The sequence below is a fragment of the Mauremys mutica genome, chromosome 12 (assembly GCF_020497125.1).
Source record: "Mauremys mutica isolate MM-2020 ecotype Southern chromosome 12, ASM2049712v1, whole genome shotgun sequence".
In the NCBI taxonomy this organism is placed as follows: domain Eukaryota; kingdom Metazoa; phylum Chordata; order Testudines; family Geoemydidae; genus Mauremys; species Mauremys mutica.
In genome coordinates this window covers 8,145,093-8,158,390 of record NC_059083.1, presented here as the reverse complement: position 1 = coordinate 8,158,390, position 13,298 = coordinate 8,145,093, and the positions used below count along the sequence as shown (strand labels likewise).

At 50.2% G+C, this 13,298-nt stretch overlaps 1 protein-coding gene across 1 annotated transcript; it reads left to right on the top strand.

The window, feature by feature from the left end:
- Positions 1 to 3,064: 3,064 nt before the first annotated feature.
- On the top strand, positions 3,065 to 6,686 carry LOC123344982 (killer cell lectin-like receptor subfamily F member 1). The gene is made up of 5 exons (XM_044981489.1): positions 3,065 to 3,149; positions 4,021 to 4,116; positions 5,153 to 5,320; positions 5,923 to 6,091; positions 6,581 to 6,686. The coding sequence occupies exons 1-5, from the start codon at positions 3,065 to 3,067 to the stop codon at positions 6,684 to 6,686; spliced, it is 624 nt and encodes a 207-aa protein (XP_044837424.1).
- Positions 6,687 to 13,298: the final 6,612 nt, after the last annotated feature.

Genomic DNA, 13,298 nt, shown 5'->3' with positions numbered 1-13,298 from the left:
AAATACATGACTCCACTGCACACACATTTCCCTCTAAGGACAGGGTGAGAGAACAAACATGTGTGATGGATGTTAGTCATGTTGCTTAATGCACGACTGGAAGGTGCTCGTTTGCTATGGCGATGAGCATGGTATAAGAACCTATATGGAATAGAACAGAATCTCTAGTCCCACGTATTGCTGAAACCCATGGTCCCCCCACGCCCCCAAATGCATGTGAACTGGCAGATTTTGTTTTAAGCAGCAGGGATTTATTTTTAGAGCAGCCCCGAATTCTCCGGCTTCAGGCCTGTTTGTCTAATGGAAAATCTGCACCGCAGAAGCTGCCGAGGTGATGAAATGCAGTGGCCAGCAACTGACTCTTTTCCTGTGTGATCTCAAGCCATTGTCGTTCTGCCTGCTTGCAAAAAGTGTCAAAAAAGTGCTCTGGTTTCAGCCCACCTTGCAAAGGGCCCCCTGCACTCTGCATCCTCTTGGTAAACGGAACCATTGCGGTATAGGCCATAGGCACTGACTTCATGGGTGCTCTGGTGATGGAGCACCACAGAAAACAATAGTAGGTGCTTAGCACGCTCCAGCAGCCCCACAGATCAGCACCTCCCCGTCCCCCCAGCACCTCCCACATACCATAGATCAGCTGTTCAGGAGGTGCTGAGGGGGGAAGGGGGAGGAGCAGGGGCAGAAAGATGCAGGGGGAGGGGGGAAGAAAGAGGCAGGGAAGGGGTGGGAAGAGGTGGGGCAGGGTGGAGGCTTGGGGGAAGGGGTGGAGTGGGTGCGGGGCCTGGGGCAGAGCGGGGGGTTGAGCACCCCCTGGCATCTGAGTAAGTCGGCATTTATGGTATAGGCCATGGATGTTGTTGTGGGAGGGAAATCTACAAAGGGCCCCAGGATGGGACAATGAGTGAGAAAGAAGGGTGGGAGGGCTGGATCGGAGGAGATGTGAGAGCTAACTGGATGACCCATTGGGGATTATTAAAACTTAGGAACTACGGGCCCAAGATTAGGGCCCCAGCTTCTGGAGTCATGTGATTACAACAGAATCTCAGCCTTCATTTTTTTTAAAGCATATCTCTAACTCTCATAGTTGGGAAGAAAAGCTTGGAAAGGTGGCCTGAGTGATGTCTGCCTGAGTCTGCAAGAGCCTGAGATAATTGCTCGGAGAAGGTGGTACTGCCCCAAGTGTAACCAACACTGCAATGTCTGCCTGGACCTGCAGAAAGCCTGAGCCAATCGCTCTGAGAGGGGGAAGTGCCTCCAGTGTAACTGATGCAGGGATACCTGCCTGAGTTTGCAAAGAGCCTGAATCAATCACTCTGAAGCAGGAACTGCCTGGCACCTGATGCAACTGATGCAGTGACCTAGTGAAATAAAAAGGTTCTGTGGAAATAGATTGGGGGCTAGAGCTATTTTTCACTTGTTTCTTTTCACTGACGAGGTTGGGGTTACATTTATATATTTTTATCTGCCTTATAATGGTCCTGCATCTGAAAGAGCTGAGATCTCCAGCCTAATATTCATACATCCATAGGACTAGATCACCTGGGCCAGATTCTCAGCCCCTTAGATGGCCCCTTCGTGCCACTGCAACAGCACAAAGAGTCCATCACGTTGCCTTCACTGTGCAGCTGAGGAGAGCTTGTTGTAGGGGAGCCAGTAGCTGGCGTAGAGGAAGAATGGTCTGGTAATTAAGTTGTTAGTCTAGAACTTCAGGAACCAGTGTTCAATTCCCTGCTCTGACACATGCTTCCTGTGGAACCTTGGGTGAGTCACTTAGCCTCTCTGTGTCTCCATTCCCAATCTGTAAAACAGAGATAATGGCATCATCACAGGGTGTTGCAAGGAGAAATACAACAAAGACTGTGAGATACTCCTAACAGTGCCATAGGCAGAGCTGCTGTAGATGTCTCTATATTCCCCTTGACACTGAGGATGATCCAGGGGCAGGGGAGATGTGGCCAGAGAGAGGCTGCATCTGGTGAACACCAGCTGATATAATGGCACCTTGGACCGCAGTCACTACCTGGTTTGAAGCTTTACCTGAACATAAGAACAGCCATACTGAGTCAGACCAAAGGTCCATCTAGCCCAGTGTCCTGTCTTCCAACAGTGACCAATGCCAGGTGCCCCAGAGGGAATGAACAGAACAGGGAATCATCAAGTGATCCATCCCCTGTCGCTCATTCCCAGCGTCTGGCAAACAGAGGCTAGACACACCATCCCTGCCCATCCTGGCTAATAGCCATGGATGGACCTACCCTCCATGAACTTATCTGGTTCTTTGTTGAACCCTGTTATAATCTTGGCCTTCACAACATCCTCTGGCAAGGAGTTCCACAGGTTAACAGTGCATTGTGTGAAGAAATACTTCCTTTTGTTTGTTTTAAACCTGCGGCCCATTCATTTCATTGGGTGATCCCTGGTTCCTGTACTAGAGCAACACCCTGATTACAGGGCCGTAGCCGGCCCAATGCAAACTACTTGGGAAGGCAGGCTCTGGGGCCGCAGAGTGCAAAGGTGGCATGTTTGCATAAGATTTAAAAAAAAATATGTTCCAGATCTTTCTACAAAATAATAATGATATTTTTATAAGGGGGGGGGAAGGTTTTAGTGCCACCCCCTCTTTCTCTAGCTTTCGCCTCTTCTCTTTTTCCTTCCTTTTTCAGAGGTAAAATGGTAAAAAGATAAAACAAGAGAGAGAAAGGGGAAGGAAAAAGCAGAAAACACCTTTTTTTTGTCAAATAACCGCAAACATTTTTGAAGAAATGAACATTTCCCATGAAGATTTGCACCTAGAGAAAAAGCCACTTTCTGTTCAAAGATATTTCTGAACCACAAACAGGGCGGTGAATATGTCCGACATAAGAGAGCCACTCAGCTGGACCTGAGAATTGGACAGCATGTTTCAACCCACAAATCTAAATTTCCTGTGTGGTCTCACAGTCCCAAGAAACTGCCAGGACTTCTCATAAAGGCTGCAGCGGGTCAGTTTCACTCTTGTGGGCACTTAGTTCTCATTTTGGTTTGTTTGCTTGATGAAGATGCAGCTCCACTGAGTTTGGGGAAGATGGAGGATGACGAAGGTTACACGGTATTGAACCTCCGGCCGAAGAGGGGAAACTCAGCCAGTCCGTCTCCAGATGGACGCCAAGGTATTGGCGTAGAATGTCTCCAGTCTGAGACGCACCACCATTGAGATCTGGGTTTTTATGCCAGAGATTTCAAGGAGGGAATGAGTGGAAAGCATTTTCCCTGGGTATGAGAGGCCATGTGGTCTAGCGAGTAGGAGATCTGGGTTCTAATCCTGGATCTGTGACCTTGGGCACCTCCCCTGACTGTACAGACAATACTCTGGAGTAGAAAGAGGCTCAGTCTGAAAAAATTGTTACTTGAGTCTGGATTCTGGTATTGCCGGTGCTAGATGTGCAGTTATTATTCTGGTACTGAAGAAATCCTCTTCTCAGGTCAGAGTTAGGTTGGCAGAGTTCCAGTATTTCCCGCTGAAGTAATTTTGCAGACTAATTTTTTAAATCTCAATTTAAATGACAGTCTTACCGACCTGCCGCTGGAGCTGACAATAGCATTTATTATTGTTGTTATTATTTGGTCTTTGTTTTTCAATAGCACCTAGAGTCCCCATCCATGGTCGAGGGGACCCTTTTGTGTTAGGTGCTGTACAGACGTATAACCAGAAAGAAGTCCCTCCCCTAAAGTATTTACAGCCTAAAGAGAGGATAGTGGACAATGAGACCCGAGATTCTACTTGGTTCTAATCCCGCGCTCATCACTGCAGTATCTGAAATTGAGTGAAGTTGTCTGGGATGAAGCAAGGAATCTGTGACCCCCCAAGGAATTAAACTCCAGTGTCAGCTGGCAACACGCTGGTTGGCTTCAGGGAGAATTTTGGAACTAAGTTTCAGGGCTGATAACATTTACTCCTGCTCTAGCATCTTTCCTATTCAAAGCACTTTGCTGGAGTTAACTAATTAACGATGATGTTTCACTAAATCTTTTATCTTCCAGGGTCTCCTATGAGTGCCCCTTGTTACAAAATTGCCCTAGGAGCTTTGGGGGCCTGTTGTATCATACAGACGTTAGTGATTGCACTGGGCGCTTGGAGTAAGTGTCCAGGATCCCAACTAATTTTTTAAATCTATCAAATCCAATCTGTTCTAGGTAGATTTCTAGGGAATCTATCACCTTAGCTAAGCACCAGTATAACTAGGCTTGGCAGATTTCAATTTTTTTTTTTTTATGATTTCAACAAAGAATATCAGTGTTTATTTTTAAACAATTTTTTTCTATTTTTATCAAGTTAAACTTTCAAAATTATGGGTTTTAAAATTTTTGTATTTGTAGCTATTTAAATGTTCACAGTTGTGGGAAATTATGGGGTGGTAGGACAACAGTGGGGTCAGACAATAATTATTTAATGACAGCAGACATTGCGATTCTAACAGTTAAAGCTTTCAGAGTAGCAGCCGTGTTAGTCTGTATCCGCAAAAAGACCAGGAGTACTTGTGGCACCTTAGAGACTAACATTTATTTCAGCAGAAGCTTTCGTGGGCTACAGCTCACTTCTTCGGATGCGTAGCTTTATAATTAGTCTACAGAAGAGCCTTTGCCAATTGCTCTGAGCGGGGGAAATGCCTCAAGTATAACCGATGCAGGGATAACTGCCTGAGTCTGCAAAGAGCCTGAACCAATTGCTCTGAGTGCCCTGATGTAACTGATGCAGTGACCTAGTGAAATAAATGGCTTCTATGGAAACAGATTGTGGGCTTTGGCTATTTTTCACCTGTGCCTTTTCACTGATGAGTCTGGGGTTACGTTTAGACCCAATGTACTGAACCAGTGTAAGCCCCTAATGTGGATGTAGTTATACCAATATAAAAGTGTTTGCACTGCTGTGAATTAACGGATACAAACACTCCTGTGTCAGTATAATTGCGCACACAATAGGGGCCACATTGGGTTAAAAGACATGTAATCAAAATCAAGATAAGCAGCTCTTAAGCCTTTTGCACTAATTTAAAAACTGATTAAGTTAAACTGGTGCAAGTGTGTGTGTCAAACAAGCCAGAGTCACTCCTCTGTCACTGATCTATCACGGCCCTGTGCTCTCAATGTTCCCATCCCTGACTATCTTTTACAGGATGTTGTTACAAAGCTTGTCAGGGCTCCTGTCCAAAAGGAAACCCTGCAGAAAGCGACGGTGTCACTCAGAGAACCGGAAGTGGAGGAGAACGCAACGCCAGCCTGGAGGACTTGTTTTCTCGTCTGAAGCAGAGTCTGTGCGATCCAGCCCAGATAAGCTCAGCAGGTAACTGCAGTTCACTGTGATCCACTTCACACCTGCATCTCAAAGGGACTGCTGTCTGGCCCACTCACCGCTGTGCTGTGCTGTGTGAGCCCAGCTGCATTCACACTGGTTCGGTGTGAGCTATGGGTGTCACTCTCTAGTGGCTGTTCCACAGATAAAGATATGAGTCTACTACTGCTGCTAGCTGAGGGAGCTGCTTCTTTAGTCCAAGTGAGTTGTGCTTTTAGCATTCAAGCTCTGGGCTCAATTTCTGTTGAGGACTGATATGGGGGGGTGTCACGCGCTGGCCTATTCAACGTATCCCTCCCATTCGGCAGCACTAGGCACTAAAGACTTGTTCTGTTTCCTCTGCTGCAGTGCGCCGTGTCTCTAATGCTTTCTCTGCAGTGGTTTACTGACAAATTCCCTGATTTCAGCTCAGGGAATTGGAAGGAGGGTGGGTTAGCCAGGAGGGGAGCACAGGCCAGCCCACAGGAAAGGCTGCAGGGACTAGCTCTGGGAGATTTCTCTGACTCCACAGTTGACTGGAGGGAAAGAATTCCCCAGTGTTCAGAAACTGCAGAAGCATTAATGATCTCCACCTTTCCCACTGCCCCCTGCAGGTGGCTCCGGGTGCAAACTCTGCCCCAGCGACTGGCTGCTGCACCGGGACAAGTGCTACTGGCTGTCTAAGGAGGGTAACACCTGGAGCAAGAGCCGTGACGACTGTTCAAGGAAGGGATCTCAAATGCTGGTGATCCAGGACCGGGAACAGCTGGTAACGTACATTTCATTTTAGGAGCACAGAGAGAGCCGTTCATCACGTCCAGTGATGAGCTGCCAAAATCTTAACAACCGGTTCCCTATAAAAAGTTCTGATTTAAGGGGGGGAGCGGGGGAGGGGCCAGGGAGAGATCATCATGGGGCCGGAGGCCCCTGCAGGGCCTGGGCCAATTGCCCCACTTGCCCCCTCCCCTCTCCTCTGGCCAGCCCTGGAGCTTGCAGCAGCCCCCACCACACACACCTTGCTGGGCCATTCAAAAAGTGGCAGCAGGACGACTCCGGAGCTCAGCTCAGCTGCCCAGCTGGTGCCGGCGGCTGGCCACGCTGCAGCTGGGGGGAAGCGGGGGAAGGGCCAGGGGAGCCTCAGCCTCCCCAGCTGGGAATCCTGGGAGCAACAGAATGGTCCGGCCCACAGACCAAAGTTCTTTGCCCACCCCCTGGCCCTTTAACAACCGGTTCTCCACGGAGGTCTAATTTTAGCAACCGGTTCTTGAGAACCTGTGAGAACCTGCTCCAGCTCACCACTGATCACGTCTCTGTTCTCTTTGTTCCCTGTCTCTATACAGCGGTTCTCAAACTTCATTGCACCGCGACCCCCTTCTGACAACGAAAATTACCACATGCTCCCGGGCGGGGGAGTGGGGATGGAGTTGGAGCCCAAGTCCCCCACCCCGGGCAGATAGGGAGGGCCGGAGCCTGAGCACCCCTGCCCCAGGCTGAAGCCCTCGGGCCACAGCAAGTCATTAAAATGGGGTCGCAACCCACTTTGGGGTCCCGCCTGACCCACAGTTCGAGAACCACGAGATGGCCTAGCACAATGGGGCCCAGGTAGTTGATTGGGGCTCAAAAATAAAAGTCAAACAGAGACTGGAAGCTAACGTGGACAATGAATATCCAGAGATCTCAGTTAATGCTGGAAGAGCTTTGTACAGACAGGACAGTAAACCTCCCGCTGCAGGGCTTAAGCCATTGATCTGTCAGAGACCTAGAATCTACCTACTAGAGATCAGGATGGGAACCAGTGTGGGGTGAGATCGTCTGTTGCTGCAGGGTTCTTACGCCTTCCTCTGAACCAGCCGTTGCCGGCCCCTGTGGCAGACAGGGCCCTGGGCTAGATGGACCCTGGGTCTGATCCCGTCTGGCCATTCCCATGTTCCTAAATTCTACCAGAGCACAAATAACAATAATTATCTAAGTACCTGCCGGGCACCTCCATGAAAAGGTAACTGGTAAGAATGTGGTTCAAACCCAGCAGTGAGTTACAGATATTTTGTTTGCCGGTCAGCAGCTCAGGGAGGTACGATTTTAGATCTATTATGAATAATAATGTCATCAGCATCATCATTATCTATTTCCATTCAGGGAGCACAATTAGTGGGCCCAGGGAGGATGGGGGCCTCATTCCGTGGGGAGCTGGCTGTGCCCATTGGGAGACATGGTCCTTGAGCCAAAGAGTTTACTATCCAAATAGACCAGACGGTCAAACAGCAGCTCATTGTCCCCATTTACAAAGGGGAAACTGAGGCCCTGAGAAGTCGAGCGACTTTCTCCAGCACAGCGTGTTGTGCCTGTTTATTGCCGTTAGGTTTTTCTGCACTGCAGCAAGTTGGGGTCTGTCTAATACCACATGCTGCTAACGCTGGGGCAGAAATAAAAGACTTCTAGAGCAACACATTCACCCAGCCGCTTCTCTTGCAGAATGACCTGCAGCCTGTCATACCAGCTGGTCATGCTGTTTGGATTGGATTATCATTTAACTCTACACAGAGGAAGTGGACCTGGGTGGACGGTGCCCCTGTCCATGAAGAACTGTGAGTGTCTCCTGAGTTTTACTATTTCATGCTTAGAAAATGCCTTGCCATGTAATTTGCTGGGTCAGACCATGCAGCGTGTCCCACACCAGCTCCCCTGGGGCTCCTAGCAGTTGAGAGACACAACGTAGGGCACTGGAATGGATTTCACGTGTGACTCAGCTGTCGGGATAATCTAAGCCTTCTTTAGATGCCCACTCCCCAAACCGCGGCTTACTTAAGCCTGGCGCCAGTGACACGTGGTGGAATCCGTCTGTCCAATTTAGGACTTTGAGCAAGATTATGCACGTTCCCAGTATCTTTACCAAGCTGTAAACTTCATTTTAAGGTGTTTGTGTGGGGGGAAGGCGGGGCTAGTTGTCGTCTTTGTGTGTGTTTGCCTCCAGGTTGAACTGGAAATCTGTGGGGGTGGGGGAAGGACTAGCAAAAGAGGGTCAATCACTTAAGTGCCTGACCACAGAAATATCCTTGCTCTAGACAAGAAGCTGGTCCCTGCCCCGAGAAACTAGGTTAGCAGGGGAGAGGCTGCCCAGCAATGAGGTCACCTGTTGGGGAGGGGCTGGAATCACAGTCTTACATATTAAGCTTATAAAACAGAGGATGTGGAAGGTTATGAAAGGGCAGGAGCTGACCTCTCATCCTCATCAGCCATTCTGTGTGCTTGGTCTTGCTTGACTCAGCACAGGGAGAACTAGGTGTGTGTATCCGTCCTCTCAAAGTCTCTTCCAGCTCTGCAGGTCTATGATTTTTATCAGCCCAAGCTGATGGGGCAGAGGGACCCCTGCCTACCAAAGCACAGACCCCGCAAGGATGCCCAAGGGAATGGGGAGCTAGTGAAGGGCATGGCGTGCTGGTTGTTTTCTAAATGATCTGTTCTCACTTGGGCTTTGTCTGAAGCAGAGGACACTAGCGCCGTTCGAATTCTGTGCAAAGCCTGTCTGTGCATTTCACACTTCACCACTGCCTAGGGTTGCCAACTCTCTCAGACCGGACGCCATTGACGCAAATGGGGACACTGTTGCTGCAAAATGGCATCCAGTCCAGGAGAGTTGGCAACCCTACAACTGCCCCGTGTCCCCTGAGAATGTTAAACAGTCACCCGGGGCTGGAGGCTCAGACCTTTGGTGCACTACTGGCAAAGGGTGTGTTTAAACTACTCGCACTCGTTGCAGGTTGCTGAGGCGGGTGGGCTGAGGGGCTCCGTTTCCAAGCAGGGGGGGCTGACTGAGGGTGGGTGTCCAGGAAATGTGCCAGCGAAGCCAAGGGAGAAAACAGACCTGCAGCCCGCTGCATAGGCGCCGACTTCCCCTCTTTCCCCTGGGTGCTCGACCCCCCCCCATCTACCCCAAGCCCCGCCCCCACTCCAGCCCTTCCTTGAGGCCCCGCCCCTGCCCTGCCTGTTCCCACTCCTTCCCTGCCCCCATTCCAAACCTTCCCCAAAGTCCCCACCCCAACTCTGCCCCCTCCTTGCCAACATTCCAACTCCTTCCCCAAATCCCCACCCTGGCCCCACCTCTTACCCACCTCCTCCCCTGGGTGCTCCACGTTCCTGCTTCTCCCCCCACTGCCGGAGCACGCTAACCCTGCCAAACAGCTGTTTGGCGACAGCCAGGGGGGAAGCCCTGGGAGGTAGGCAGAGGAGCAGGGATGTGCCACGCTCAGGCGAAGAGGAGGAGCTGGGGTGAGGGTGGGGGGAGCTTGGCTGCCGATGGGTGCAGAGCACCCACTAATTTTCCCATGTGGGTGCTCCAGCCCTGGAGCACCCACGGAGTCGGTGCCTAAGGCCTGAGATGCAGGGAAGCTTAAAGCACAGTGGGAGGATTCAGGGCCTGGAGCCTTACCCACCTCCTCCCCTGGGTGCTCCATGTTCCTGCTTCTCCCCCCACTGCCGGAGCACGCTAACCCTGCCAAACAGCTGTTTGGCGACAGCCAGGGGGGAAGCCCTGGGAGGTAGGCAGAGGAGCAGGGACGTGCCACGCTCAGGCGAAGAGGAGGAGCTGGGGTGAGAGTGGGGGGAGCTTGGCTGCCGATGGGTGCAGAGCACCCACTAATTTTCCCATGTGGGTGCTCCACGGAGTCGGTGCCTAAGGCCTGAGATGCAGGGAAGCTTAAAGCACAGTGGGAGGATTCAGGTCCTGGAGCCTCTCACAGCAATCTGGTGAGCCACCAGCAGTGGGAGCGCAACCAGATCAGTGACATGACCCAAATTCAGAAAGACACGATTTGCATGTCTATATTTACCTGGAATGGGGACCTGTGCATGCAGTTCTGCTGCTCTCTAATGAGTGTTCCTCAATCTCCATGTGAAAACACCCTTTACCCAGGTAAATAAAAGCTCTGGATGGGGTGCCCAGTGGGTGTGCACAAAATTTGCAGAACTCGCCTGTTGCTCTCCAGACTAAAGGCTTGACAGATGCACAAGGGAAGGGACAGAGAAGAAACAACCAACCAACCTTCGCCTTTCACCCGTTGTGGTCCCCTGCACAGAAGCCAGGCATAACTGCTCTCCTGTTTCCCAGTACCATTGCTCCCGCCAGCACCCCTCAGGGCTGTAGACACGGTGAAGGAGGCCGAGCTGGCCAGCTGAAGAGGACAGAGCTTGCTGCATCTTCCTAAGAGGTGGTGCAGAGGGAACACTCCCCATAGGCATTCGGAGCTCTTGCCCCCAGTTTGTAGCCATTCGGGGTGCAAAATCCTCACAGTCACCCAGGCTTACGGTATGACTCTAGGGGCTGCATGACAGATATTAGGAGTCTGAGACCGACTTTAAACTAATCTAGCTGCGTCCTTTAGCTCCCGCGAGTGACTTGTGCTTTTTTAGACACATAGGCCATGAGTTCAATACCTGCACCCCACCCAGGAATGTTGCATTGCAAAAGCAATTAAAATACTTGCCTAGTGGATGCTAATCGATCAATTTATTTATATAGCCAGGAAAACAGCCTCAGCACAAAGTTACACCCAAACACATTCTAGCCCAGCTTACATCCTGCCAGCTGCCTTTACTTCCTCCCACGTCACCTGTCCCATCGATGTCAGCGGCTAACTAGCTAAACAACCACTGTAGGGCTCTCAAAGCTTAGGAACAAGAAGGTGAAGTCTCTGTGGAACTTGACATTTTCTGTGAAACTGAAATTCACTGAATTTTCTGTGAAAATTTTTTTCATCCTTTCAACTCTTATTATTATTATTATGTTTTTTAACAGATTTAAAACTGGTCGCAGTGGCAATTGGCTGTGGCGATTGGGCCAAGTAATCCAGCATCTATTCCCTTTCCCTCATGCAACCAATGACAGAGTTGCATTCAAATTAGCTGTAGAATAATCCTGGTGATTGGCCGTCGTCACCTCTGATATCACAATGGCCTAGGACTCTTGGCAGGACATAGAGACCTGCCTTGCTGTCCCAGGGTGTGATTTGTAAAGTCATAATCGCTGAGAACTGGAAAACTGGACTGTAGCCACGAACACACCCCAGCGAGGGTGGAACTGGGCGACATTCTGACCAAAACCAGCTCTCAGCCGTGCATGTAGCCGTCTCCATCACTGCACAGTGACTCTACAGCCACCCTAGGCTTCAGCATGAAAACAGACCATCCTGGAGCCTTCTGATATAGCTTGTGGGTGCTAATGCTAGTGTAAAATTAAAGTCAAAACAAAAGAGGCAAAATGAAAAGAAAAATACAAAGCAAAACATTTCAACCTGAGCAAAATATCAAGAATCTCAAGGAAATCGATACATTCCCCCGGGACATTTCAATTCAGTCCAAGCAGCTTTTCCCAATAGGAAAATGGTCCCTTCGGCAAAATGTTGGCCTGCTCCTCATAATAAGCCGTATTGTGGAGTTTGCAGATACACTAATGAAGCCTGTCTGAGCAGGCAGCAGCCTCATTTGTGAATTAACACAGGACTTTCGATGACAATGTTCCTTTGGGCTTCTTTGCATGGTAACTAGAACTGAAAGGACTCAGAAACAGAGCAGTAATTTACTGATTTAAGTGAAATTCAAGGAGGTTCCCTCTTAGTCCTCAATAAAAGGGTCCACAGGCAGACTTGCAGCAAGGTGTGAATGACAACGAATATCCTTATTTCCATTCCAGTTCCTGTGTAGACAGGCCCTGGGCTGTTAAACTGAAGTGGTCAGTGCTTGAGCAGTGGGGCTGTAACTTCACTTTCAGGACCAGATTGTGTCTCAGGCACAGAGTTACACAGGGTGTGCTGCAGAGCTGACTCCCCAGGTCGGGCACCATGACGGGCGTAATGGGGTCGTGTTGCTTACGGTTTGGTAACATGGACACAGGTTCTCCAGGACCTGTCTGACCAACCCATTTCCCACAATGGGGCTGGGGGGGGGTGTGGAATACAGAGATGAAAGAAGAGGAAGAGCTGCTACAGACTCCTTAATCAACCGAAACAAACTGATGGTGACTTTCTGCTTCATTCCACAGGGTCCCAGAATCAAGTCAGGGTGCAGAGAGCAACTGTGGAGAGTTAATAAAGACTAAGATTGATTATGACGTCTGCGACACTGACTTAAAATGGCTCTGCCAGAAAGCAGCTTTCCCGCTATAGACTGCGGCATGACCGATCGGGACAGTAAAAGGCCTGCGGTCTCTGAAACATCCATAGTATTTTCAGCTTTACTTATAGATGTCATGTCAGAATCTGGGGCCAGAGCCCCTGCTGGCGGAAATCAGCCAGAGCTCCACCGGAGACACGGGGGCCGGACCCCCAGCTGATGGACATCTGCGCATTTGACATCAACCGTCAATGGTTTTATTGTCCACTAAAGAAAAGCAAATCCACCTGCTGGGCCCTAGTTCCCAGAGGTTTTCCCCACTCCAGCCCCCCAGGAATAAAGAGGACACCCCCCACCCCAGGACTGGCAAAGCCAGGGAGCTGGTGTCCCCGCAATGGAAATATTGCAACCTTGCACAACTGGCGCACAGCTTGGGGGGGGGGGGGGGGGGGGAGGAAGGCAAGAGTGGGACCAAGGAAGCTGGAAAGGGCCGGGGAGCAGGTAGGAACCAACCCTCCCAGCCTGGAGCCCCTCCCCCCCATACTAAACCCCTCCCCCCAAATGCTAAGTCTCAGAACCTCCCTCCACAATTCCTTCCTGTCTCCCTGCCCCCATTCCCAGGGACCCTCCACTTCCACCCCCACTTCACTCCCCTTTAACTTTAACATGCTGCCCCAACTAGCCATGTGACCTGTTAACCCTTTACAGGCTGCAGTGCCTTTTCCTTGTTGCAGACCCCGTATGTGTGTCCTGGCTGGATGCGAAGCACCGTCACTTCTATGGGAAAATAAACTTTTGTGAAAACATTGTGTTGCTTTGCAGATTTGTATTTATTTTCTGGTAATATTGTGAAGTGGGATAGAGGCCCTGAGATCAGGGCCCCATT